The 27,854-nt window shown below is 40.5% G+C and overlaps 1 protein-coding gene and 1 pseudogene across 2 annotated transcripts in view; one reads left to right on the forward strand and one right to left on the reverse strand.

Annotated features, from left to right (window-relative positions):
• Positions 1 to 24,772, reverse strand: part of DHX35 (DEAH-box helicase 35) — a 78,459-nt gene extending 53,687 nt beyond the window's left edge. The window contains exons 1-4 of one of the 2 annotated variants that reach the window (XM_025398989.1): positions 24,709 to 24,772; positions 17,632 to 17,765; positions 14,442 to 14,534; positions 2,539 to 2,616 (exon numbers count right to left, since the gene is read on the reverse strand). In XM_025398989.1, coding sequence (XP_025254774.1) covers positions 2,539 to 2,616; positions 14,442 to 14,534; positions 17,632 to 17,765; positions 24,709 to 24,748 — 345 coding nt within the window. In that variant the 5' untranslated portion in view covers positions 24,749 to 24,772. The remainder of the gene's footprint in view (positions 1 to 2,538; positions 2,617 to 14,441; positions 14,535 to 17,631; positions 17,766 to 24,708) is intronic. The other variant, XM_025398990.1, reaches the window with a different exon arrangement.
• LOC112632865 lies at positions 8,227 to 9,043 on the forward strand (annotated as a pseudogene).
• Positions 24,773 to 27,854: the final 3,082 nt, after the last annotated feature.

Consider the following 27,854-nt stretch of genomic DNA (forward strand, 5'->3'; position numbering starts at 1 on the left):
TATATTCTATTGGTTTTTAAATAGATTTTTATCTCTATCACTTTAGTTCTGCTCCCAATAACCTCATCAACTAGACTGGACAAATACTATCTTTTTGACAGACCAAAAGGAAAGGGAGGTAAAAAGACCAAAAAAAAAAAAAATCATTGAGCACCTACTACTGGCAAGTACTGTGCTCTAAGCTTTCACAAATTTATATCTCATTAAATATACACACAGCCCATGAGGCAGACAAGACACTATTGTATTTACAACTGAGGAAACTGAAATAAGACAGGTGTTAGAGCTTATTCTGAATCATGGGTCAGGGAGGACCTGGTCTTGAAGTCAAACGCAGGCCACATGAGTTCAACAAGCATCCTCATTACTAATTGCCTCTCACAGAGATCAAGCAACAGCTTATGCAATCTGTTTTTAGGCTCTGAGATTGTTTGCAGATTTTAGTCTGCACATAAAGCACTTTCTGAGATGTAGCATCTCAAACTTGACAGCTCTATTAATATTACATGCTCTTTGCTCTTTCAAGAGAAAGCTGTGGTTTCATGGAAGTTATCCATGGCTACAAATTTGGAACTGAAATGCAAACTGATTAAAAGCTGGGATTCCAAACCACAAACAGGAAAAATTGCTCTAATTTTTAGGTAACTGAGTCATCTTTTAGTGACAAAAAAGATTAACTCCAGCATTTCAACTTAGTTTCCAAACTGTTACCACCATTTTCATACAAAAACACAACACACACACACACACACAACTTGTAAAACTGTATAACTTCTTAATTGAACACCATTAGAAAATGAACTTTGGGCAAAATGACGACACAATAATTAAAACTCAGTAAGAACAAAAATAACTTGGGGAAATAGAATTAATTTCTTGTCCAGGTAAAGACTGCAAACTAAAGGCCCTACTTCCTTAAGCTTTTTTTTTTTTTTTTTTTTTTGGAGATAGGGTAAAGGTTGGAGTACAACTCACTGCAGCCTTAAAACTCCTGGGCTCAAGTGATCCTCCTGCCTCAGCCTCCCAAGTAGCTGGGACCACAGGCAGGTGCCAGCATGCCCAGCTAATTTTTTAAAAAATTGTTTTGTAGAGACAGGGTCTTGCTATGTTGCCCAGGCTGTTCTGAAACTCTGAGGCTTAAGCAATCCTTTTGCCTCAGCCTCCCAATGTGCTGGGAATACAGGCATTAGCCACCACACCCAATCTCTCAGAGCTAATTCAAAAACGACAAAATAATTTAAACATACTATCAACGAAAAACTTATGGTGGCTCCGACTTCTACACAGTGATCCTCAATTGTCAAAAGGCAGTGAGCAAAGTCTGCACAGTTCGCAGGGACAGCGTGAATCAAGGATTTTATATCAACAAAAACCACAACTGAACATTCTCAAGCATATTTTTAAAAAAAAAAAAAAAAGCTGAACGATAAAATTCAGCCAATACAAGAAATAAAAGCAAAACAAGCAATTAAAGGTTGGCAAAACCATGGAAAATAACTAATGATGAGTACTGAATCCATTTAAGCTAGAATTAAGGTTAAACACCTGTGAGAATTATGATTAAGAACATGTACGTTATAAATATTAAAATGAAAATGACAGGACTGTGTCTACGACAAATGGAGAAAGCAAAGGTGGAAAGAAGAATACATGCTAATTTCCTCTTCTTTCATAACAGGAAACTATAAGGTATAATTTGAAATATAGGTAACATCCTGAGGTTTTTTGTACTCTTTCTTCTTACTTTTCAAGCTTTAATAAAGTATCTTGTGGTGAACATTTATCCAAAGTACAGTCGCTACTCCTATTTCACTAAAGTTTCCTATTTTGTTAAATTCAATAAAAAATAAATATTAAATATGACCTCATTTTTATAAAATTATTTCTATCCAGCCAGTCAACCACTCCTCTTCACCTTTAAGATAAGCTTGGAATGATGTTCACAAATGTTCACACTGTTTATGTTGGATGGTGAAATATGGGGCTTAAAAAATATTTTGTTTTTTTATTTCCTCAGCACTTTATTACTTAAAATGTTCACAATGTGCAGGATCAATTTAACAAAAATATTCAAAGCATAATTCTTTTAAAACTGAAGACCTGGCCAGGCATGGTGGATCATGTCTGTAATCCCAGCACTTTGGGAGGCCAAGGCGGGCAGATCACAAGGTCAGGAGTTTGAGACCAGCCCGGCCAACATGGTGAAACCCCATCTCTACTAAAAATACAAAAAAAATTAGCCGGGCGTGGTGGCACATGCCTGTAATCCCAGCTACTCGGGAGGCTGAGGCAGGAGAATTGCTTGAACCCGGGAGGCAAAGGTTGCAGTGAGTTGAGATCCCTCCATTGCATTCCAGCCTGGCTGACAGAGTGAGACTCTGTCTCGGGAAAAAAATAAAAATAAAAAAGAAACACAAAAACTGAAGACCTACATTCTTAAGGAGCAACTTCTATTCATTTAAAGCCTTTAGGAAATGTAAACAAATCACAAATGTAGACAACACAGATAGAATCTTTCCAATACAAAAAGAAACTCACTGTAACAGCAGCCACTCTCCGAGGCTGGGTCACTCCTACCACTCTTCCTTCGGCTGTCCAACCGGCTTCGGCAAGGTACTACAAACAAAATCACATATAAGTATACATATGACACCACTTTTCCAGAACAATCTCCCCCAAGATGCTCCCATACTGTGTTAAAGTCACTAAGAAAGGAAAAAGCACAGTTATTGTCCCAGCAGAACTTTGGGAATTATTTTACAGATGGAGAATCTGAGGCTTGGTAATGTCAGGTAGTTAAGTTCACATCAAAGCTGATCAACAGAAGAACTAAGGCACAATTCCAGCATTCTGACACCCCAGTCCTGGAAAATCACCATGTTCTACAGATGCCTCAAGGAACAAAAAATTATCCATAGGTCACTCAAAACAGTGCTAAATCTGTAGAACAAAGAATTTTTAAGCACATATAGAGATGGCTCAATATAAATATTAACCATACAACACATTTCAGTCATATTAAATACAACAACTGGATTTTATATATATGACTATATACCATTAGATTATATTAGTACACATATATAAAATTTGATTGACCAGGAACGGTAACTCATACCTGTAATCCCAGCACTTTGGGAGGTCGAGGCAGGCAGATCACTTGAAGTCAGGAGTTCAAGACCAGCCTGGCCAACATAGTGAAACCCAGTCTCTACCAAAAATATAAAAATGTAGGTGGGTGTGGTGGCACGTGCCTGTAATCCCAGCTACTCAGAAGGCTGAAGCAGGAGAATCCCTTGAACCTGGGAGGTGGAGGCTGCAGTGAGCCAAGATTGTGCCACTCCACTCCAGCCTGGGTGACAGAAAAAGATTCTATCTCAAAAATAAATAAATAAAAGTAAAAATTTTTTAAAAAACAATTTGCTTAAGTGTATTTATCTGAGTTATGTACTTATTTAATATCTATGTATTTATTTGATTATATGCACTTAAAATCCAATATGGATAACAGTGGTTATCAGTTACATGTCTTTCTAACATCTGTTTTACAATGAACATATATTACGTCAACACTAGAAAAAAGATTCTAAAAGTTATTGCATCTATCTGCTCATGTGTTCAAAAGAAATAAAGGAAGGATAATATAGATACTAAGAAAATGGTTGTCTACAGGGAATGGGTGGGAAAGTCGTAGAAAGAAGGGGAAATGGAGGCAAGGTAACAGGGATAAAGAGGGCGTGTCAATGCTCTCAGTAGATCTTTTTATGTAGCTCTGACTCTCAGAACCATAGCCATGCATGTTTCCCATACTTTTTAAATACCCAAAAGACAAATAAAACCAACCAGGATGTGGAGGGAAACCTAAAGGAAATACAAACACTAACAGATGACCCTTTCTGTACTACAAATGAATAACATAACCACACTGCAGGGGGTGGAGAAGAAAAGAACTAACCTAGGTAATGATGGAAAAATATATCTTGACTGGATGTTGTAAGGCTAAAGACAGAACTGGACATAAACGCTGTAATATAGTTAGTAAATATCCAAACAAAGTTATGAGTTAGCAATTCTGAAACTATTTTAATGAATCCATAAATATACTGTAGATAATAAGGACTAAGCTTCTCATTGTTGCAGAGAAGTTATAAATAAAGAAAGGCTCAAAGGAGCCCTATAGTATTAGACTGGAATCAGAAGCATCTGCATAAACTCATGGTGTTTAAGATATAGATGGATAGACAGATACAGATAGCTAGATTTTTTACAATGTATTGCTTAATATTCATACATATATTTCCTAAGTCTGCTCACTGAGACTCAGCAATGACATCTCAGTAGCAATGAGCACTCTAGCATCCAGATTATGATTTTTTTCTTTTTCTTTTTTTTTTTTTTGAGACGGAGTCTCACTCTATCACCCAGGCTGGAGTGCAGTGGAGCAATCTCGGCTTACTGCAAGCTCCACCTCCCGGGTTCATGTCATTTCTTCTGCCTCAGCCTCCCAAGTAGCTGGGACTACAGGCGCCCGCCACCACGCCTGGCTAATTTTTTGTATTTTTAGCAGAGACGGGGTTTCACCATATTAGCCAGGATGGTCTCGATCTCCTGACCTTGTGATCTGCCCGATTCGGCCTCCCAAAGTGCTGGGATTACAGGAGTGAGCCACTGCGCCCGGTGTTTTCGTTTGTTTGTTTTTGTTTTTTTGAGATGGAGTCTCGCTCTATTGCCCAAGCTGGAGTACAATGGCATGATCTCAGCTCACTGCAACCTCCGTCTCCTGGATTTAAGTGATTCTCCTGCCTCAGCCTCCCTAGTAGCTGGGATTACAGGTATGCACCACCATGCCCGGCTAATTTTTTGTATTTTTAGTAGAGACGGGGTTTTGCCATGTTAGGCAGGCTGGTCTCAAACTCCTGACCTCAGGTGATCTACCCACCTTGGCCTCCCAAAGTGCTAGGATTACAGGCATGAGCCACCATGCCCGGTCCCAGATCATGATTTCTAAACATCATTCTCCAATAAAAGGAACCAGGGCTTGTGTAGGAAAAATATAAGACAAGCCTGAAACATCTTGTAGTACTAGAAAGTAAGGAAGTGGTCAAAAAAATGAAAGCTTTTAGAAAGAAAACAGGAGCCAAAATGAAGGAGCTCCTAATGTTCAAAGATGAAACAATTTGAGCAACACGATAAATAATGACAGAATTGGGCTTTAACACAAAGAAAAAAATAAGTATCTATGAATCCATATAGATATACGCAAATAATCTAACAAATAAATGAGGAAGAAAGCACAGTTCTTCCTTACAGAAAATTACATTTAATAAAGATACAGGGAAAGAGGAGAAAAGAAAATCATCATTGCTGCAGACAAGCTCCACCGAGGTGGATGCTAAACTTAGTAGGTGAGAGTTTGAAGAAAAGCAGAATATTTGCAGTGTGAAAATATGTCCCCCAAGATACATATCAACTAAAAAGGGAAAGACAGTAGCTTCATAGGCAAAAGTTGGAACCTTAACCAAGTGACCAAAGTTGCTATTACCACAGACAAAACATACCAACATTATGAACCCCTGAAATGATGCACTAAGGATACAATATCATTTCTGTAGTATTCTTGCCAAAAACACATAAGCTCCTTCTAATCATGAGAAAACATGACATAAACCCAAATTGAGGAACATTCTACAAAGTAAGTCCCATTATTTTAAAGTGTCAAGTTCAAGAAAGAGGAAGACATACTGAGGAATTCACACAACCTGGAAAAGATTAGGGAGAAATAACAACTAAAAGCAATGTAGGATCCTAGAACTAAAAAAGAACCTTAGTAGGAAAACTGATGAGATTTAAATAAGATCTATAGTCCAGTTACTATTATTGTACCAGTGTTAATGTCCTGCTTTCGATCTCTGTACTAGCAGCAAAGTAAAGAGTATAAGGGAATTCTGTATTGTTTTTTGCAACTTTTCTATTAGTTTAAAAGCAGTTAAAAATAAAGTTTAGAAAATGACTGTAAGAAACAAAGCGTTGTAGATAATGCAGGGTTTTTGCTATAAAAACTATAAAGTTTATCTTGTATTAAATACCCACACAAAATACTACCAACCACCCCAATCAACACAAATACAAAAACAGAACTATAAGAATAATACCTAAGAGTCAATGAGCACCTTACTAAGTGCCAGGAACTGTGCTGAGTGCCTTACATGCATTACCCCATTTAATCCTCAAAACAAAACCTATAAGGAAGGTATCATCATCATCAACAATACACAGATGAGGAAACAAAGAGGCCACATAATTTGTTCAAGGAAACAAATAAAAATCTGTGTCCTGAACTTCAAGCTCAGCAAACCAGCCATGACACATAAACAGAACAAAACATATTATCCAACTTCAAACACACATAGCCAATCTCTTAGCAGTAGTGTTAAGTGAAAGAAAAATAATTTCCATAAAAACAAACCTGTCCGTAAAGCTAGTCACCTCAATACTAGAAGACTGAATCTGTGATTCAGACTTCTACGGCCTGCTTATGATTGCTGAGAGGTGGAAATGTAAAGCTACTGAAAAAGCAGGTGTAGCGCTGACGTCAAGAGGCAGCGGCCTGTCACTGAGGGAGATCACTAAAACATAGCTGAAATCCATCTGAGTTCTCCACTTTTTAAGGGTCACCCAATCTGGGCTTCTGGCTAAAGGACAGAATTAGGAAGAACTCCGCCAATAACAGTACTAATAAAAACTGTACTTAAGAAGAGCTTGTATTCATAGCTCTTTTTTTTTTCCTTTTTTACAGAACTCTAGTAAAAAATATATATATATCATCTAGGTTCTACCTATAGTTTGTAGAATTTCAAAATTATTAAGTATTTGGTGCTTTTGCATGTTGTTTTTTTCCCAAGGAAAGGTACTATATAAATCTAACAAAACAGAAAACCTGCTTCGTATCCTTGCTGTAACCTTTAGTTCCTCAGTCGTTCCAATTTTCCTAGGCCATAGCCCAAATTTAGCTTCACAATAAGTTGAAAACAGTGACTGTCTCAGGGACGGGGAACTGAGTGGCTAGGAGAAAAGGGAATACTCCATAGGAGATGTAGCAGATATTTGGACCAATAATACAATCTATCATAATGATCTAGTCATTTTCAACGGCAAAGCTTAGGAGATTCACTTTTCACCATTTATTCCTTTGTTCTTTGTGAATTTTATACCATGTAAATGTATTTCCTATTTTTAAAAAGTGTTTATAATAAAATGCAATTCCTTAAAATAATTCAATTCAAATGCATGTGTGTTTTGAGCCAGCAACCCCCGTATTTTATTTATTCTATAAAAATATCTATATGTGTGCAAAATGATTTATGTGCAAACCAACTCCACTGCATCATTGTGATAATACAAAACTGTAAACAACGTAAATGTCTATCAACTGGGGACTGGTAAATTATGTTCACATACTAGCATCTATGGAACTGGAAAAAAAAAAAAAACAGTAATACATTACGTGGAAAAAAAAAAGTGTGAAGGCATTATCTGACTTCAAAATACACTATGAAGCTATAAACAGAACAGCATGGTCCTCACATAAAAACAGACACACAGACCAACGGAACAGAACAGAAAATCCAGAAATAAATCCACACATTTAAAGTCAAGTGATTTTCAACAAAAGCACCACGAACACATCTTAGAGAAAGGACAATCTCTTTATTAAACGGTGCTGGGAAAACTGGATAATCACATGCAGAAAAATGAAACCAGTTCCCTAACTCTCACCACATATAAAAATCAAATCAAAACGGATAAAAGACTTAAATGAAAGGCCCAAAAGTATGAAACTACCAGAAAAAAAGAGAAGGGAAACACTTCATGACACTGGTCTGGGCAAGGACTTTTTTGTACATGACCTCAAAAACACAGGCAACAAAAAGCAAAAATAGACAAATGGGATTGCATCAAACTAAACAGCTTCTGTATAGCAAAGAAAACAATCAAAGAGTGAAGAGAAAACCTACAGAATGGGAGAAAATAAATGCAAACTATGATCTGATAAAGGGTTAATATCTAGAATGTACAAGGTGCTCAAACAATTCAATAGCAAAAAACTAGAAATCCAATTTAAAATGAGCAAAAGGGTGTGATTCCACTCTGCGTGACTATTCTCTGGAGCGGGGGTCATTTATCTCTATCTGCCTTCTCTCCCACCTAAGTACACGCCACCACCCCATGGAAGATTCAATGGACATGGACGTGAGCCCTCTGAGGCCCCAGAACTATCTTTTAGGTTGTGAACTAAAGGCCAACAAAGATCATCACTTTAAGGTGGATATTCATGAAAATGAGCACCAGTTATCTTTAAGAACGGTCAGCTCAGGGGCTGGTGCAAAGGATGAATTGCACATTGTTGAAGCAAAGGCACAATGTTGAAGGCAGTCCAATTAAAGTAATACTGGCAACTTTGAAAATGTCTGTACAGCCAATGATTTCCCTTAGCGGCTTTGAAATAATACCACCGGTGATCTTACAGTTGAAGTGTGGCTCAGAGCCAGTGCATATTAGTGGACAGCACTTAGTAGCTGTGGAGGAAGATGCAGAGCCAGAAGATGAAGAGGAGGATGTGAAATTCTTCAGTATATCTGGAAGGCGATCTGCCCCTGGAGGTGGTAGCAAGGTTCCAGAGAAAAAAGTAAAACCTGCTGCTAATGAAGATGATGATGATGATTTTGACGATGAGGAAACTGAAGGAAAAGCGCCAGTAAAGAAATCTATACAAGATACTCCAGCCAAAAAAAATGCACAAGAGTCAAATCAGAATGGAAAAGACTCAATACCATCAACACCAAGATCAAAAGGACAAGAATCCTTCAAAAAACAGGAAAAAAGGTCCTAAAATATTCAAAGTTCTGCAGAAAACACTGAAGCAAAAATGCGAGCAAGCATAGAAAAAGGTGGTTCTCTTCCCAAAGTGGAAGCCAAGTTCATCAATTATGTGAAGAATTGCTTCCGGATGACTGACCAGGAGGCTATTCAAGATCTCTGGTAGTGGAGGAAGTCTCTTCAAGAAAATAGTTTCAACAATATGTTTAAAATTTTCCATCTTACTTCATTTCTGCAACAGTTGATATCTGGCTGTCCTTTTTATAATGCAGAGTGAGAACCTTCCCTTCCGTATTTGATAAATGTTATCCAGGTTCCATTGCCAAGGCTGTGTTGTCCAAAATGCCTGTTTCGTTTTTAAAGACGGAACTCCACCCTTTGCTTGGTTTTAGGTATGTATGGAATGTTATGATAGGATATAATAGTAGTGGTGGTCAGACATGGAAATGGTGGGGAGACAAAAATATGTGAAATAAATGTGAAATAAAATTCAGTATTTTAATAAAGTTAAAAAAAAATGGGCAAAAGACCTGAACAGACATTTCTCAAAAGAAGATGCACAACAGGTGTATTATTTCATATATATAAAATAATGCTCAACATCACTAATCATCAGGAAAATGCAAATCAAAACGAGATACCACCTCACCCCAGTTAGAATGGCTACTATCAAAAAGATGAAAGAAAGCAAATGTTGGCAAGAATGTGGAGAAAAGGGAACTCCTATACACTGTTGGTGAAAATGTAAACTAGTACAGCCACTATGGACAACAATATGGAGGTTTCTCGAAAAATTAAAAACAGAACTACCGTATGATCCAGGAACCCAACTACTGGGTATTTATTCCCAGCAAAGGAAACCAGAACATCAAAGAGACATCCGCATTCCCGTCACTACTCACAACAGCCGAGATATGGAATCAGCCTAGGTGTCCATCAACAGATGAATGGATTTTTAAAACGTGATATATATACGCAAGAGAATACTATTCAACCATAAAAAAGAATGAAATCCTGTCATTTGCAACAACACAGATGAACCTAGAGGGCATGATGTTAAGTGAAATAAGCCAAGCACAGAAGGACAAATACTGCATGAGCTCACTCACATGTGGAATCTAAAAAAGTTGATCTTACAAAAGTAGAGAATAGAACAGTGCAGAGGGGAGAGGGTGACAGGGAGTAGGGAGAGTAAGAGGTTGGTCAACAAGCACAGAGTTATAGTTAGGTAGGAGGAGTAAGTTCTGGTGTTCTACTGCACAGCAGAGTGACTATAGTTAACAATAATGTGCCATAGACTTCAAAATAGCTAAGAGGAGTCTGAAAGTTCTCATCACAAAGAAATGATAAGTATTTGAGGTGATGGATATGCTAACGACCCTGATTTGATCATTATATAACATATACACATATCAAAACATTATACTAAATCCCATAAATATGCATAGTTATTATGTCAATTCAAAACAGCTTTTTTAAAAAATGAAAGAATAAGTAAAAAAAAAAAAAAGACAAGGCATGCTAAAACATGTATAGATGTTTCATGTTTAAAATAGGGCATATATGTGCATACACACACACACTCACTTCTCTGTAAATGCATGAAAAAATTTCTACCAAGAAACTGATAATATTGATTATAAGTGCACAAAGGAAATGAGTACCAGGAAGACAGGGCAGAAGGAAATCTTTTTATGTCCCTTTGTGCCTTTTGAATTTAAAACCATGTGAACCTATTAATGTTCAAAAATAATAAAAATATTCAAATCTTAAAATTAAAAGAAAAAAACTACCTTTGTTTGCCCACATTACCCAGCCTAGATCCTCATCCCTCCTCTTTCTCCTTCCCACCAGTTTTCCCTGGACTTAGTAACACAGCAGGCCCTCTCTGTTCCCTGGGAGCTAAACCTTGCAGGGGTAAATGGTCAAATCACTGTGATATATTTATCACTGTTCTAAATACCTGCCACCCATTCCTATGGGAGGATTATATATGCTGCCACCCTGTTGCTATCAGGCCTGGCCATATAACTTGCTTTGACCAATGAAGTGTGAGCAGAAGGGCCACTTTCAGTCAGAAGTTTTAAGAGCTATCTCATGATTCTGCCATCTACCACAAGACCAACAAGTCCCTCATAAGAGCAGTACCATCAGCCTAAGGCCCAATGATGATGTGATAGAATCTCAAAGCCAACCCAAGACAACCACATAGTATGAGCAAGAAATAAACCTTTGTGCTTTTAAGCCACTGAGATTTTCAGGTTCTTTGTTACCAGAACATAGTTTATCCTAAGCTGACTACATAACATCACAGACTAATTCCCAAACAATTCTGGAACATCGTGTGGCCTTTTACCTCTGTTCTATATTCCATAACCTCACTACTCTCTACAGTGTCCTCACCTATAAAATGAAGACAATAATGGTGTTTGCTTCATAGGGTCATTGAGGATTAAACAGATCAACATGTGTAAAATCACTTTATGCAGCACTTACTACTGTTATTAGTTGTTATATTATTGTTATATTACCCTCTAAATGGCAATCACACAGTAATTTAACCTTTCTCCTGTTTCTTCCTGTAAGAAATGAGTAACTTACTGGCTCTCAATTCCATCTGCATATATGGTTATCTTTTTCCTTCAGGCCACCATTTCTTCTGCTGTATGCATTTCAAATTGTCCTTTACTAGGTCATTCTCCTCTGTCTACCTTTCCCTAGCTGTCTATCGAGAAACTTTAAAAAAATAACTATATCTGGGTCCCAACATATTAATAAATCCATTATTCAGAATGGAGTTGGGGAGCAGACAAAAAAGAAGACCTACATAGATGCTGGCATGACCACAAGTCTGGACCAGGCAGTCAACAATACATCGTTACCATATTCAAAAATGCAAAGGGATTTTTATCATCTTCCCCTTAGACACCCTTAACCCTAAAACCCTACCACTGGACGTGCTGTCTCCAAGATGAACAACTCAGGACTGAACCAGTTCTCCTGCTCCCTGGCCGCTCTGTTGGCTGCACCTGCCACCTACCCACCTCTCCAAAACCTCACTCTTTCTTTGCTTTCTCTAACCATTAACAGTCTCCTCGTTCCTCTGTCATTTCCCTGGCTGCCATTCTATCTCATTTCTGCTCCTGACTCCTAAATGTTGATGCTCCTAGGACTTTGTCCTTAATCCTCTTCTCAGTTATTTCTGTTCCATCTCCTTCCTCCATGTATCAGGATGTTCAATCCCTATGTCCACACCTTCTACATCTGACCTCCACCAAGCTTCAGATTCCCATTCCAATCTTCCTGCTAATAATGTCATCAAAGGCCATCAATAATATAGGAAAAAAAAAATCTGTTTAAAAGCAAACACGTTAATTTCCCCTCAAAAAAAATCTTTACTGTCCTATCACATTTAATATTAGCACTGTTCGCCAAGGCAGCAAGTCATGGTCAGTCAGTGTGCACCTTTGTACCTTCCACTTTGTCATCACAAATATCCATGCATTAGATCGGTGCAAAAGCACCAACCTAAGTTTCTAATATCTACAGACCCTAACGCTAAAATTGTTCTCCTCCCTATCCTCATCAGATTATCCCACTATCACCTCTTGGTTGAGGACCCCGTTACACCACCCTTCTCCAGACCACTGCAATAGCTTTCTATGGCCTGCCTCCTCCAGTTTCTAAGTCACCTTATATCTCAATACAATCATTTATCTAAAGCTCAGCTTATCATGTTGTTCACTTGCTTGCAAACCCTACAAGGACACAAACACTTTGAATATCTTACACATTATTTACTGAAGTTGAACACAGGATCCAGCAATGCTACTCTTAGGTAGAGCTCGGCAGGAGAACGTGCACGTATGTTCACCAAAGACAAGCACATGAATGTTCACAGCAGCACTATCCATAACTAAAAACTGGGAATGACTCAAATGTCAGTAACAATAGGAAAAATAAACAAACCATGGAATACTCATATAGTGGAATACTAACTAGCAGGGGTTAACATTACGTTTCACATTTCTGTAAAGGGCCAGATGGTACATTTTTAGGTTTTGAGGATCGTAGGGTCTCTGTCAAAACTGTTCACCCTGTGTGGTAGCCTGAAAGCAGCCACCGGCAATATATCAACAAGTAGGTGTGGCTGTGTGCCAGTAAAGATTTCTCTACAAAACAGGCAGTGGGCTGCATCTGGCCCACTGGCTGTGACTTGCTGAACCCTGCTATGCAGCAATGAGAATGAACAAACTGCAACTAATTCAACAACAAGGAAGACTCACACATAATGTTGGACAAAAGAAGCTATATTACTCCTTTATAAAATTCCAAAAATAGGCAAAACTAATTTATGAGGTTAGTAGCCAGAATAAGAGCTACCTTTGTGTTCATGATTATAGGGGTAAGCAGAGAGGGCAGTTAGAGACCAGAACAGGACACAGAAGAAGAGTTCTTGGGGTTTTGGTAATGTTCTGTTTCTTGATCTGGCTGCTGGTAACAGAGATGTATTCCACTTGCAGAAACGTATCAAGGTATACAATTATGATACAGGTACTTTTCTACATATATTTCATACTTCAAGAAAATTAATATCGAAAAATGAAAGAAGAACCTGCAAAGTCTCTCAAGCTCGGTCAGCCTTTACTCTTCAAGTTAAGGTTCTTAAGGCACACTCTGAACTCACCCTATACTTCTCCACCCCAGTATCTCTAACCACAATATTCACTGGCTTGGAATATCTTCTCAGTCAGCTCCCACTCATAATTCAAGGTCAAATTCAAATGCCAATTCCTTTACAAGGCCTTTCTTGATCCTTCTTTCTACTCCTATTCACACCACATAGGATTTTTCCCAGTAAGAAAGGGTTCTTCTCATAGCACTGCATAATTCTATAATAACCAATTTTTATTTACAACCATAGCAATATTCATTTTACCCAACCTCTTCAACTATAACTATTTAAGGATAAAAACTCTGTATTACACATCTTTGAATAAGTTTCCATTATAACTTTCAGAGGATAGCTATTCCATTACTATTTTGGAATTATAATAAATCAAAGAAAAACTATTACTTTAGCACTCATCAAAGAAATTGTAAGCCCTAAAAGTTTAATTAAAAATATCTAGTTGAGGCCGGGCACGGTGGCTCAAGCCTGTAATCCCAGCATTTTGGGAGGCTGAGACGGGCGGATCACGAGGTCAGAAGATCAAGACCATCCTGGCTAACACGGTGAAACCCTGTCTCTACTAAAAAATACAAAAAACTAGCCAGGCGAGGTGGCGGGCGCCTGTAGTCCCAGCTATTTGGGAGGCTGAGGCAGGAGAATGGCGTAAACCCGGGAGGCGGAGCTTGCAGTGAGCTGAGATCACGCCACTGCACTCCAGCCTGGGCGACAGAGCGAGACTCCGTCTCAAAAAAAAAAAAAAAAAATCTAGTTGAAGTGAACATTTCCTGAGAGGAGATCTTAAAAATGTAAGTGATAGTAAAAAGAGTTCTCAAGTTACAAAATCCTTCCAGCCAAATCGAAGTGTAAAGACACATATTAAATATGTACTCACCTGAGGAATCTGTGTGCTCTTCCCACATCCCGTTTCACCAACAATCACCACTGTCTGATAATTTTCTATCAAGTATAAAATATGATTCCTAAGCTGAAAAAGAATAACACACCTTGTAAAAAGCCATACATTGTCTCAAAAGACCTAAACAACAACGATATTGAAACATTACGAAATGAGCTGTTTTCAAAGGAAAGTAAATTTTAAATAGAACTATCAAAATGTGTTTCTAACTCTCAGGTACTGTTCCTCTCAGCATGAGCGAATACAACTGCAATCAAGTGTAACACCAAAATACATGCAGACACCCTTTAACATTTTCACTTATAAGAAATTATAGGCCGGGCGGGGTGGCTCATGCCTGTAATCCCAGCACTTTGGGAGGCCAAGCGGGGTAGATCACAAGGTCAGGAGTTCAAGACCAGCCTGGCCAAAATGGTGAAACCCCGTCTCTACTAAAAATACAAAAATTAGCTGGGCACGGTGGCAAGTGCCTGTAATCCCAGCTACTTGGGATGCTGAGGCAGAAGAATCGCTTGAACCCGGTGGGGGAAGGCTGCAGTGAGCAGACATCATGCCACTGCACTCCAGCCTGAGCAACAGAATAAGACACTGTCTCAAAAAAATAAGAAAAGAAATTATAGACATACTACTACATACTACATGTGTACAAAGACATAAATACATGCATACTCACTGCAGAGTTGTTTATAATAGCCAAAAATTCAAACAGCCTAAATGCTGATCAACAAAGTTTGATTAAATCAGTTATAAAATACTCCAATAATGGAGTAATTTGCAGTTATTAAGAAGAGGAAATAGGCCGGGCGCGGTGGCTCAAGCCTGTAATCCCAGCACTTTGGGAGGCCGAGGCGGGCGGATCACGAGGTCAGGAGATCGAGACCATCCTGGCTAACATGGTGAAACCCCGTCTCTACTAAAAATACAAAAAACTAGCCGGGCGTGGTGGCGGGCGCCTGTAGTCCCAGCTACTCGGAGGCTGAGGCAGGAGAATGGCCTGAACCTGGGAGGCGGAGCTTGCAGTGAGCCGAGATCGCGCCACTGCACTCCAGCCTGGGTGACACAGCGCGAGACTCCGTCTCAAAAAAAAAAAAAAAAAAAAAAAAAANCCTGTAGTCCCAGCTACTCGGAGGCTGAGGCAGGAGAATGGCCTGAACCTGGGAGGCGGAGCTTGCAGTGAGCCGAGATCGCGCCACTGCACTCCAGCCTGGGTGACACAGCGCGAGACTCCGTCAAAAAAAAAAAAAAAAAAAAGAAGAGGAAATATCTATTTGTACTGATATGAGATGATCTATAAGATATGTTAAGAAAAGGAAGTAAGATGTAGAACAGTGTGACTAATACACCAGTAATTGCATTTTTTTAAGGGCAAACACGTATCTACTTGTTTAGTACTAGATTTATCTTTAACATCTTATAAGATCTCAACTGTACTTAAACTCTACTTCGCTTTATATCAATAACATATACCCTTCTTCTTACCATTTCAATTTTATCAACATTTCTCAACTCCTTGTTGCTTTTCTTTTTTTCTCATTTGCTGTTTCATTTATGTTATCTTTTAAGTACAGTTGGGAGACAAAGAACAGTCAAGAAAAGGCCAAAATTAATAAACAGTAATTTCCCTTGTACTTGAGCATTTATTACATGTCAGGTATCTTGCTAAATGCTCTGCATGAATGATCTCATCTGGTCCTCATAACAGTCCTATGAGGTAGGTGCTCCTGTTAGTCCCACATCACAGATAAGGAAAAGCAGCTCAGAATGGAGAAGTGCTTCACCAAGCACATAAATGGTGAAGCTTGGGTGTGAACCCTGAAGTCTAGCTCCAGAGTCCAGACCCTTCATCACAGCTTAAACTGTGTCCCTCAGTGGTGAGAAAGCAATACTGAACCTACCATCTCATCTCCTGAGAGTCAGACCTGCTAACATTCATACGTAGTGAATGAGTTAGTCACTTGAGGAAGAAACCCAGAGACAGTCAGTTCACATGTGACTAAAATATTGGGAGCCACATAAATTTCCAAGTAAGGCAATCTGGCTAAACTAAGAAGGCTGCTGTTGCCTATCTATTTGGAGAAAAAACACATTAATAGAAGAGGAATTATCAGGACAGTCTAGCCAAAAGAACCCCCTGAGTATAAGAACTTGGCACCTTTTGGCTGCTCACATCTGTAATCCCAGCACTTTGGGAGGCCGACGCAGGAGAACTGCTTGAGCCCAGGGGTTCGTGACCAGTCTGAGCAACATAGGAAGACCCTGTCTGATTTCCTGACAGACAGAGAGAGAGATAGAGATAGAAAGAGACAGAGAGAGAGAGAACATGGCAACTTTCACCCAGCAACATCCAGGAGAAAGAAACAGACACAGGTGCTGGCGGCCACACCTACTCAGGTCATTCCAGAGGCATCCTGTGGAGCAGGGAGAATTCACCCCTCATCAGGGGCTGTATGACATTTCTGTAACCTGTCTTGGCTCTGTACTTCCAGATTACAATTGGACCTCCTACGTGGATGTGCCAACAGGAAGAAAGTGTATATATCAACTGTGTCCATCTGTAGTGGAGAACTATCGCTAGCCATAAATGAACACGTTCTGAATGAATTCTAGTTTGCACTTTGGTCTCCTGTAGCTGAGCACGCATCTATTTCATGAGCACTAATAAAACCGAGTGTCTGGATGTGCACTTGGTAAGTACTAACCATACCAAAATCCTGTCACTGTCTGAGGAAGTCAGAGTATTAACTGATGTCTTCAGCAGAAACAACCTCATATTCCCAAGTAAACTTGTTTAAAGGAGTATCTTCAAAAATAAAGCAAAAGTTGGCCATATGTTGGTAATCTGCTATATAGAAAGTAACTGCTATTTTCTCTACTTTTCTGTATGTCTGAAATTGTCCGTAATTGAAAGAAATAAAGGGGGGAAAAAAAGTCATTCTAATTCTTCCAGTTTTCCAGTATGTACGATGCAACTGAAAAAATCTTAAGAACTCTCAAGATTTATACGGTTAACTAAAAATTACATAGTATGAAATCATCCCTTACGATAAGGGTTTCTCTGAGCTCACTCTGTTCTAGAAAGAGGACATCATTCCCTTCAGTGGTGAGCATAAAGCTAATGCAGACACACGATTCAAGCCCACAGATCGAACACGATTATTTGACGTACCTTGAATACTGGCAGCTTCTGCCTCTGCTGCTCTATGGAAAGGGCAGCATAAGGGTTGTAAACAACTGTTGTCCAAGAGTTTTCAGTCAGACTTTGTCTCTCTTCAGAGATGCTTACACCTGGCCCCTCTGTACCTGCAGCAGAAATGTTTTTTTCAGATTCTCTGATACAACGAACAGAAAAAGGTGTTAAGGTTACAAACTTTTGAAGAGGAAGATATACAAGAGAAGCAATACTTTTTATCTCAAACCACTCGAAGGTATTCAACTTTAACTTTATGAAAGTATCTAGAAAAGTGCCTATGAGGAACCAAAAATCTTCCCTAAAAGCTTCACTATAGTATCAAAAACAAACAAGATGGGGTCAGGTGCAGTGGCTCATGCCTGTAATCCTAGCACTTTGGGAGACCGAGGCAGGCGGATTGCCTGAGCTCAGGGGTTCGAGACCAGTCTGGGCAACAAGGTGAAACCCCACCGGTACTAAAATACAAAAAATTAGCCAGGCATGGGGGTGTGTGCCTGTAGTCCCAGCTACTTGGGAGGCTGAGGCAGGAGAATTGCTTGAATCCAGGAGTCAGAGGTTGCAGTGAGCCAAGATCGCGCCACTGCACTCGTCTGGGCGACAGAGCAAGACTCTCTCTCCAAAAAAAAAGAAAAAAGAAATGAGATAGCAGTCCCACTGGGCTCCAAACTGGCCACTCAGAACTGTATATTACAGAGCACAGTGTCTTTAGTTCTTGCCTCCATGTCCATGTTATTACTGAATTCTTAACGGAAGTGAAAGAAACCCAGTGGGAATTAGCTGAGGTAAAAGGATGAATCCTGTTACTGTAGGATGGCAATAAGGCTCAGAGATGACAGAAACTGGGCACTCAAAGCAGCCATGGCTTTCTCCTTCTCTCATCTTGGCACCTCTTGCAGGTTCCTTCCAGCCCCTTAGGTTGGCTACTCTACAGGAGCTGGAAACACGGCTGCCGGCAGTGCCAGGGTTCACGCTTACAACTCCTCTACCAAGCATCCATCATTCATCCAGCAAGGACCAGCAAGGCCGGACCGAGGGCCCACTCCACGCCAGGCACTGCTCTAAGCACTGGAAACACTACAGTGAACAATACAGATGCCAGTCCTACCCTCACGGAGCTCACTTGCTTTTTTAATTCTTCCTCTCCGTGGAAGGTAACTTAGTGCATGAAGTGGTCATAAGTGCTATGGAGAGAAATAAAGACACCATAAGGGGGACTGGGAGTCCCAGGTATGTGTTGTAATGGGGGGTGGGGGAGGTTCTTTTACACTGGACAGGCAGGGACTGACTTCTCCCAGCTTAGGTCCAATCCCCACGCCAATACAATCAACCGTGGCCAGTGGAATGTGATGCGGTAAATGACAGTCTCCATTGCAACCATGGAATTGGGAGTGGAGAGATGGGAAATGCTATTCCCAGAAACTGCCATGCTGGGCAGATTAAACAAGAGATCTTCACCCCAGCTTCTTGCTAAGAACAATGACAAACCGGTGCTCATGACAGTGAAGAACAGGGAAGCCATATCCCATCCTGAAAACCTGTTGAAGGTTCCATACAGTTTTAGCTCAAACAAAAAAAAAATCAGGAGAAACCTAAGTTTAAATTGTGTGATCAGCTTCTATAACTTTTCATGCTGATTTGCTGCTGTAACCCTAGGACAGAACTAGGAGTAATAAGTAAATGACACAGGGTTCAGAATTCAACTCAATGTAAGGAAGAAATTTCTAAAAGGTCACACCGTTCAGCACTGGAGTATGCTGCCTTGTAAATGAATAAAAATCCTCCCTAGATCAAACACATGCTATACAGCCTCCTGCTGGGGCGCTACAGTGACAATAACCAATAACTATCATTTCCTAGGTCTTCTGAACTCAGAATCTGTGATGCTATGTGAAAACACAGGAGCTTTGTAACAAGAATACTCAGCTCAGTGACTTACTTTTACACTTTTTAGGGTTCTCAGATTGCTTCAACAATCTGATAAAGGCTATGAACTCCCTCTCCTAAAAAACACACCAGAATTTACCAGAACATAAAATTCTGGGGGTCCATAGACTCCCTAGAGCTAAGTTTAGAATCACTAACCCTTTAGATCTCTGACCCTCTTCCATTTACTTCCAGGAACACGGTTGTGTTTCAGAGGTTCAAGACTGCCAAAAATCAGGTAAGTGAGACAGTTATGTTGCTTTTGCCAAAATGTTGACCTTCCTTTCAACAAGAGAAAAGATGGAACAGGATCTGGAACAATGCCTGTCCTCAAAAAGGCGGGCTTCCTTTCCTTTCTTTTCTTCCCTTCTTGTCACTACATCTTAATAATTCCTTGTAATTGTTACCCAAGAAAACAATTACAAAGAATACCTTATGCTCCTCTGCTGTGTTTTTGTGCTGAATTCCTGCCTTTTCATACCATGTTTTAAACCTTCATATCCTCTCTGGAATATTTAATATTTCAACGTGTCTTTTGTACTACTACATTCCTCCCTTGTCTCTAACCTACAGCCCAATCCATCTCTTCTGTTAGAAGCTCTTTTTTTTTGAGATGGAGTCTTTGTCGCTCAGGCTGGAGTGGAATGGCAAGATGCCAGCTCACTGCAACTTCCGCCTTCAGGGTTCAAGCGATTCTCCTGCCTGGGTATCCCGAGTAGCTGGGATTACAGGTACGCACCACAACGCCCAGCTAATTTTGTAATTTTAGTAGAGACAGGGCCTCACCATATTAGCCAGGCTGCTCTCAAACTCCCAACCTCAGGTGATCCACCCACCTCAGCCTCCCAAAGTGCTAGTGTATTACAGGCGTGAGCCATCGTGCCCAGCCCAGCTCTTTTATAAGAACAGCTATGTCAGCTGATAAACAATGTATCTTCTCCTCATAAAAGACTTCCTTCAACCAAACCAGAACATCAGGGCTGCTTTCCCTCTATAAACACCTCTCCGTGGCTGCCTATGATTGATCTTTCCTTGAGAGTATGCTCTATGCTTAAGGGAGCAACACCTTTATAACTTTTGCAAACTATGAACATCTTCATTTCTCTATCTTAACAAGGCTGATATCCCCAATCCCACATTCCCTTTAACTCGGTTTTTAAAAATTTGAATGGTAACCCATTAGTGGGTTATGAAATCAACATAGTATGTCATACCAGCACTTTTTAAATAATGAAATAGAATAGAAAGCATCACAGCACATTCCAGAAAGGAATACTGTTTATGAACAACTTTTTTTGGTTGTATATGTGTGCTAGATCACAACACAATATATTCCTTACTGTGGGTCAAGTCAAAAAAAGCTTAAAAGCTATTGTTGTAAAGTTTCTGTCAAGCACATGGTCAACAATCATGAAATATTTATCAAATGGGCAAACGAAAATGGGCAGGCCCTTCTGATCCACATGTACTTGCAAATTAAGTAAAAGATTTTTGTAGAAAACTCTCAGGCCAGTCATACAACGCCCTTAAGTCACACTCCTAAGGTAGAGACCACACTTAAGGTCCCTGGACATGCTATTGTTACAATGTTTTAAATCGTTCATTTAAAACAACACATAACATTTTCCCATTCAGATCTGGGTATCAGGCTTCTTAGGAAAAAAAAAGATTGGGCAACTCTGAACCCATATGATAACAATTAGGTGAACCCGAGTACAGCTCCCTATTTTAGAAAGCATACGTAAGCTCTACTGTAGATCTCCACCGTACACATCTATCCAGTGCATGCACCCTCTGCACACTCTGTGACTAGGAGTCACGGGCTCAGGCCTACAGGATATGTTCATGATTCCAATGTCTAGCTTTATATCCAGCTTCAACCACCTCCCTGACTTTCGCCTTGCACTTCCCACAACCTACTTCATATCTTGAATTTCCTCACTAAAATAAGAGTATTATTGTCATCACAGAGATACTGTGACTGTTTAATAAGATGTATAAATGAAAGTGTTAAGGGCCCAATAACTGTGTACTAAAGCTATTTCCATGTCAACTAATAACAACACAATTTACCTAGACCAATGGTTCCCAAATTTTAATGCATGCTGGAATTCCTTAGAGACTTTAAAAAACACTGATGCCTGCCTCTTAGCCCTCCAAAGTTCTAATTTATTGGTGTGGGGTGCAACTGGACATCAGGACTTTTCAGAGCTTCCCAAGTGATTCAACTACAAAGCAAAATTAGAGAATCACTAACCTAGACAGTCACCCAACCCAGAAATCTGAGTCATTATTGACTTCATCTTCTCTCACATCTTCCTCTAAAATGTCTCTCCAACAGGCCCCTACTCTAAGCTCCCAGGTCAGAATTAAGGTGGTTTTTTTTAAATTTTTTTTTTTTTTTTTGAGACGGAGTCTTGCTCTGTCGCCCAGGCTGGAGTGCAGTGGCATGATCTCAGCTCACTGCAAGCTCTGCCTCCCAGGTTCATGCCATTCTCCTGCCTCAGCCTCCCAAGTAGCTGGGAAAACCCGGGCTCATTTTTTTGTATTTGTAGTAGAGACGGGGTTTCACCATGTTAGCCAGGATGGTATCGATCTCCTGACCTCATGATCCGCCCGCCTCGGCCTCCCAAAGCGCTGGGATTACATGCCTGAGCCACCACGCCCAGCCAAATTAAGGTTTTTAACATCCCTCCTGGATTTCAGTAGTACCTTCTCTGTTATCTTTCTAAAGTAAACCTGATTTGTCCCTGCTTAAAAACAGTGAAGTCGGGCCGGGCCGGTGGCTCATGCCTATAATCCCAACACTTTGGGAGGCCGAGGTGGGTGGATCACCGGGTCAAGAGATCGAGACCATCCTGGCCAACATGGTGAAACTCTGTCTCTACTAAAAATACAAAAATTAGCTAGGTGTGGTGGCACACACCTGTAGTCCCAGCTACTCAGGAGGCTGAGGCAGAGAATCGCTTGAACCCAGGTGGTGGAAGTTGCAGTGAGCCAAGATTATGCCACTGCACTCCAGCCTGGATGGCTGAGCCAGACTCCGTCTCAAAAAAAAGAAATAAAGAAAGAAAAGAAAAGAAAAGAAAAGAAAAGAAAAGAAAAGAAAAGAAAAGAAAAGAAAAGAAAAGAAAAAAACAGTGAAGTCTAAATGTTTTAACTTGTCATGAAGACCTTTCACAATGAGGCCCCTACCTACTTTTCTAGCTTCATCTCCTGTCATACCCCAAAATATACCCTAGCACTTAACACCATCACACTGCTCTGTTATTTTGGCTTTCTGGACATTCTAAAGGCACAAATTCCATTCTGCCTTTGTTCATGCTGCACCCTTTGCTTTGAGTTCCATTTCTCTATGAAACAAAACCTCTTTCATCCTTTAATGTTCACTCCAAAAATACCACCTTAATGAAGTATTTCTTATCCATACATTCAACTTTCCCTCTCTCTTCCATACTTCCATATAATTATAATAGTAACCTATCTAGTGCCAAGATCCTTTTGTGTGTTATTTTCATTTAATCCTCACAACAACACTTTGGGTAGGTATTACACCCAATTTACGGATGGAGTAACTGAGACTTTAAGAATTTAAGAGACTATCAAGTCATCAACTTAGTAAGTGGCAGACACAATGGGCACTGCAGTCTGACTCTAGAGCTCATCTTTACCACCACCTTACTCTGCCTCATTGTAAAATCTTACTTTATATTCAATTAAGAGAGAGAGCGAAACTTGAGAGCAGAGCCCTGAGCATCTATATTTGTCTCCTGAACACAGGATTAGGTTTTCAATAAGTGTACCCTCAATGGATGAACTAAATAATGAAATAGAACTCTTATAGTAATTCCACGTTCTTTAGCCAAAATAGTACTCTGGTCTGATTTCAAACAGTTCATTCAGTTCTTTACTATACCTAACACTTTCACCTGTTACTAAAAGTGTGAACAAATTAAAAGTATTCATTACTTAGTAAGTTCCTAGTTTTTGGATGCAAGTAAAACTCAGGATGGATAATTGGCTGATGACTTGAAACGCTGAATCATAAAACTGTCAAGTGACAAACTACAAATTTTTAAAAAGCATTAAACACATCTCTTGCTTGGGTTTATCTCTCACATCAACATATGCATGGTCAGAATTTCAGGGAACCACTGAAAAATTAAAAGCTTTGCTTATATTACATTCTTGGTGTCATTTCATTTTTGCTGCAATATACTTTGCACATCCAGACCTGCAGGGGTGCAGGTGGTGTAAAAAAATCAAGCTGGTAGCTATATATAATTGAAAAACTTTTGTTTTTTACAAGAAACTGACTGCAGAGAGGAAGTAATGCATCTAGTATGGTCTGGCATATACACATTCAATAAAAACCTGATTAATGAGTAAATATCAAGACAAAACAAGCAAAGCATTTTGTGATTGTGATTCGTGTTAGTTTGTAAGACAGGAAGTGGCTGGCAGCCAATATGAAGGAGTGTTCCCTTTTCTAGTAGACATTCGGAGTGGACAATTATCCTACAAGAAAATAACACACTCTCCCTTTTTTTGAGCATTTATTCTAAGTCTGACAACGCGTTGTGCTGGTCTTCTAAGCCCACAGGATGGAAGTTATTGTTCTGCCCACTTTACAGGTAAAGAGGTCATGGCTCAGAGGCGTTAAGTTACTCGCCCAAGGTCACCCTACTACTACAAGGCAGAGAAGAAAATTCGAATCCGGACAGTCTGACTCCATAACTTGGGCTTGCAAGCCCTGAGCAGCGAGCAGCATTGTCTGTCGGGCCCCAACGCAATCCCAGCGCGGTAACGAGACACGAGGGGGAGCTTTAGTATTCCCCATCTCGCGGGGTGGGCAGGACAAGCATCAGTAGCGAGGAAGACGAGGCCCGAGGAGGCTGGACCACTTTAACAAGGTCACACAGAGTTTCTGCTCACGCTCGGGGAGCACCCCCGAATCCCTTGGGACCACTGGGGCGCCTGAGCCAGAGTCCCCACCCGAACAGAGGCGGCAGCGCCCAGCTCGCCGAGGTCAGGCCTGCGAGCAGGTCTGCTGGCCCCAGGGCGCCGGTCACGGCGCCAAGACCGAAGTCAGGCCGCCGCATCTGCCCAGCGTTCCACCAAAGGCCTTACCGGGTCGCCAGAACTTCACCGGTCCCACGGGCGCAGCCATGCTGGGGTAAAAGGTCACGAGGCTGGCTCCACCCCACCGCCGTGCGCTAGGCCCCCAGGGCCCGAGGGGCGTGGCCCCCGAAGAGGCGCTGCCCAGGCGCATCGGGCCGTGTGACGGCCACGCCCCCATGGCTACCGCCCGCGTCTGAGCCACGTGACCCGCCGCCCTGTTCGGCGAGCGCACCAACCCCGCCCCCGAGCCCACGTGACCCTGCTCAGCCATTTTGGAGAAAAAGGCGCGCTCCTCTGCTTCTCTGTTTAATGTGGAGAGTCGGTGATGGCGGTGACCTAGGAGCGTGGCGTGGCCTGCATGGCGGCTGCACACTTGGAAAGAACAGGCTTTGGGAGAGGACTGCTGGCCCGAAAGTGGAAGCTTGCACGCAGTGGGCGTTGAAGCAGTGCTTTCTGGATTAAATAGGAAATACTGATGTTACCAGCTACCCCAACTTGGCGACTTCTGTTTTATTCTCAGTTTCAAATTGAAGGGTAGTAATAGGAAGTACCTTGTGGGTTGGATTTATCAGTAAATATTGGGCGCCTGCTGTGGGCCCAGGTACTGCAGCACAGTGCCACAAATAAAACAATGTGAAATGATACGGAAGTCTTCAGGGACCATGAGGAAAAAACGGAAAACCGGACTGGGGGTGGGGTGGAGCGAATGGGTTGGAAGAAGAGACTAAAAAATGGATACATAAATTAAGGTAGTCCGCTAACTCAGTGCTTCCTCCAATTTGATGCCCTTGAGTCAAATGCTTGTTAAAAACACAGATTCTAGGCCTCGATCCAATTCTTAATCGATGTCCTGGAGCATAGCCTGGGAACCTGCATTTTAAGAAGCTCCTGAATTCTTAGGATTAACAAATTTGGGAAAGACTAATCCATCCGAGGAAAGGTGAGGTCAAAGAAAAAAAAATTACAGTAATCGAAAGGAGCGCTAAGGAGGGGTGATGAGCGCAAGTGGAGGAAATGACTTTCTGGGTAGGCAACTAATTGGAAGTGAGAGGCTTCAGAATCTATGCATTTTTAAAGCTGTGAAGAAAATTTTGAATTCTTTGAAATAAGTGGCATCATTACGGCAAGAGCAAGGGCTTTTGTGGACAGCTAGTCCAGATTTGGAATCCTAACTTTGCCATTTCCTAGCTCGTAGCTGTCATTTAATTTTAGTTGTAAATGAGGTTTAAGGAGGTATTAAATGAGATAACATGTAAAGTACCTAACACTGCAAAACATAGCAGGCACTGAATCAATGTTAGCTCTCATTACCTCAACTCAAACTGAGCAAATCCACCAGGGAGAAAAATCTGAATTTACTTGCATAGGTTCATTTAACAAATAATCTCTTTTGATTTACTTTTATAGTAATTAATATAGGGACTCAATACCTGTTAATCCCTCTGCCTAGAATTCTCCATCCATCCTTTAAATTATCCCTTAAAGGGCCAGCTCTAAATTATTTATCCAACTTAAACATTCCTCTTGTAGTCTAGGAACCTGTATTCTCGCTTTTGTGAGAAAAGTGACCTATAGTTTACCTGCCGCCACTATCACACAGGGAACTTACTGAGGACAGGACCATGTCACTTTTGTAGCCCAATAACAAGTGCCTGTTGAGTAACGTATAGATAAACATCATGCTTTAGGCTTAGTTTTAGTTGACCTGTAGTTTACCTGCCGCCACTATTACACAGGGAAGTTACTGAGGACGAGGACCATGTCACATTCACATTCGTAGCCCAATAACAAGTGCCTATTGAGTAATGTATAGATAAACATCATGCTTTAGGTTTAGTTTTAGTTCTTCATGACATTGATTTTTCCTTGTTTTATTTTTGTCTTATTTTTACTAACAGCCCAATATGGAAACCAAGGTTTATACATGAATATAAGGCAAAACGAAATAAATGCCACTTTTTAAGATTATTTCATGGCCTGGCACGGTGGCTCACACCTGTAATCCCAGCATTTTGGGAGGCCGAGGCAGGCAGATCAACTGAGGTAAGAGTTCAAGACCAGCCTGACCAACATGGTGAAATTCCATCTCTACTAGAAATACAAAAAAATTAGCCGGGTGTGGTGATAGGCACCTGTAATCCCAGCCACTTGGGAGGATGAGGCAGGAGAATCGCTTGAACACGGAAGGCAGAGGTTGCAATGAGCAGAGATCCGCCACTGCGCTCCAGCCTGGGTGACAGTAAGACTCCTCAAAAAATATAAAAAATAAAATAACTTCTCTATTTTATCTATTACTTATATAATGAAACCTTCCTGTTTATGAAGATACAGTAAATCGGCCATGCCTGTATTATTGGATCATAATCTTTTTTCTTTTTCAGATGGAGTCTTGCTCTGTTGCCTAGGCTGGCGTGCTGTGGTGAGATCTCATCTCACTGCAACCTCCCCGCCCCCGGGTTCAAGTGATTCTCTTGCCTCAGCCTCCCGAGTAGCTGGGACTACAGGCACGCACCACCACGCCCGGCTAATTTTTGTATTTTTAGTAGAGACAGAGTTTCCCCGTGTTGGCCAGGCTGGTCTCGTGGATCATAATCTTAAAGCTGGAGGAGACCATACTTAACACCTCGCCTGAATTTCTTGTCTTACAGGAAACTGAGGTACTTGAAAGTTAAAAGGACTTGGTCAGAATCAATGAGTTAATTTAGTATCAGAACTAACACTAGAACTCGGGCTTTCTAATTCCCAGGCCAGTGTTTGCTCAACCACATGGGCCTTTAAAATCATTAGAGCTACACTCTCCTAGAAGAAAATTAGTTCATCTGCCTTAGAAAGTTCTCAAAGTCCAACTCTCCTCAAGGGGTTATTTTGCCTACACAGACTTCTGTTAGAGAAAACACTTAAGTAGTAACCTACATGTTGATGTTGTGGTTTTATTTCCACAAATTAGGAATGGTCTCAATAGATTCTTAGTCTTCCTAATTATTTTCAAAAAGAATGGGCTAAAATAACAGCCCTAAAATTAAAACTGATATTTCTTGAGATGGCATCCAGAATTTATTTAGTTCATTGCCAACAATTCCATAAAAGTGTAATCATTTTGTTACATAAAGATGTATTTTGCAGCTTCCAAATGATAAGCTTTCCAGAAAGATAAT

This window comes from Theropithecus gelada, chromosome 10, assembly GCF_003255815.1.
Source record: "Theropithecus gelada isolate Dixy chromosome 10, Tgel_1.0, whole genome shotgun sequence".
Lineage (NCBI taxonomy): Eukaryota > Metazoa > Chordata > Mammalia > Primates > Cercopithecidae > Theropithecus > Theropithecus gelada.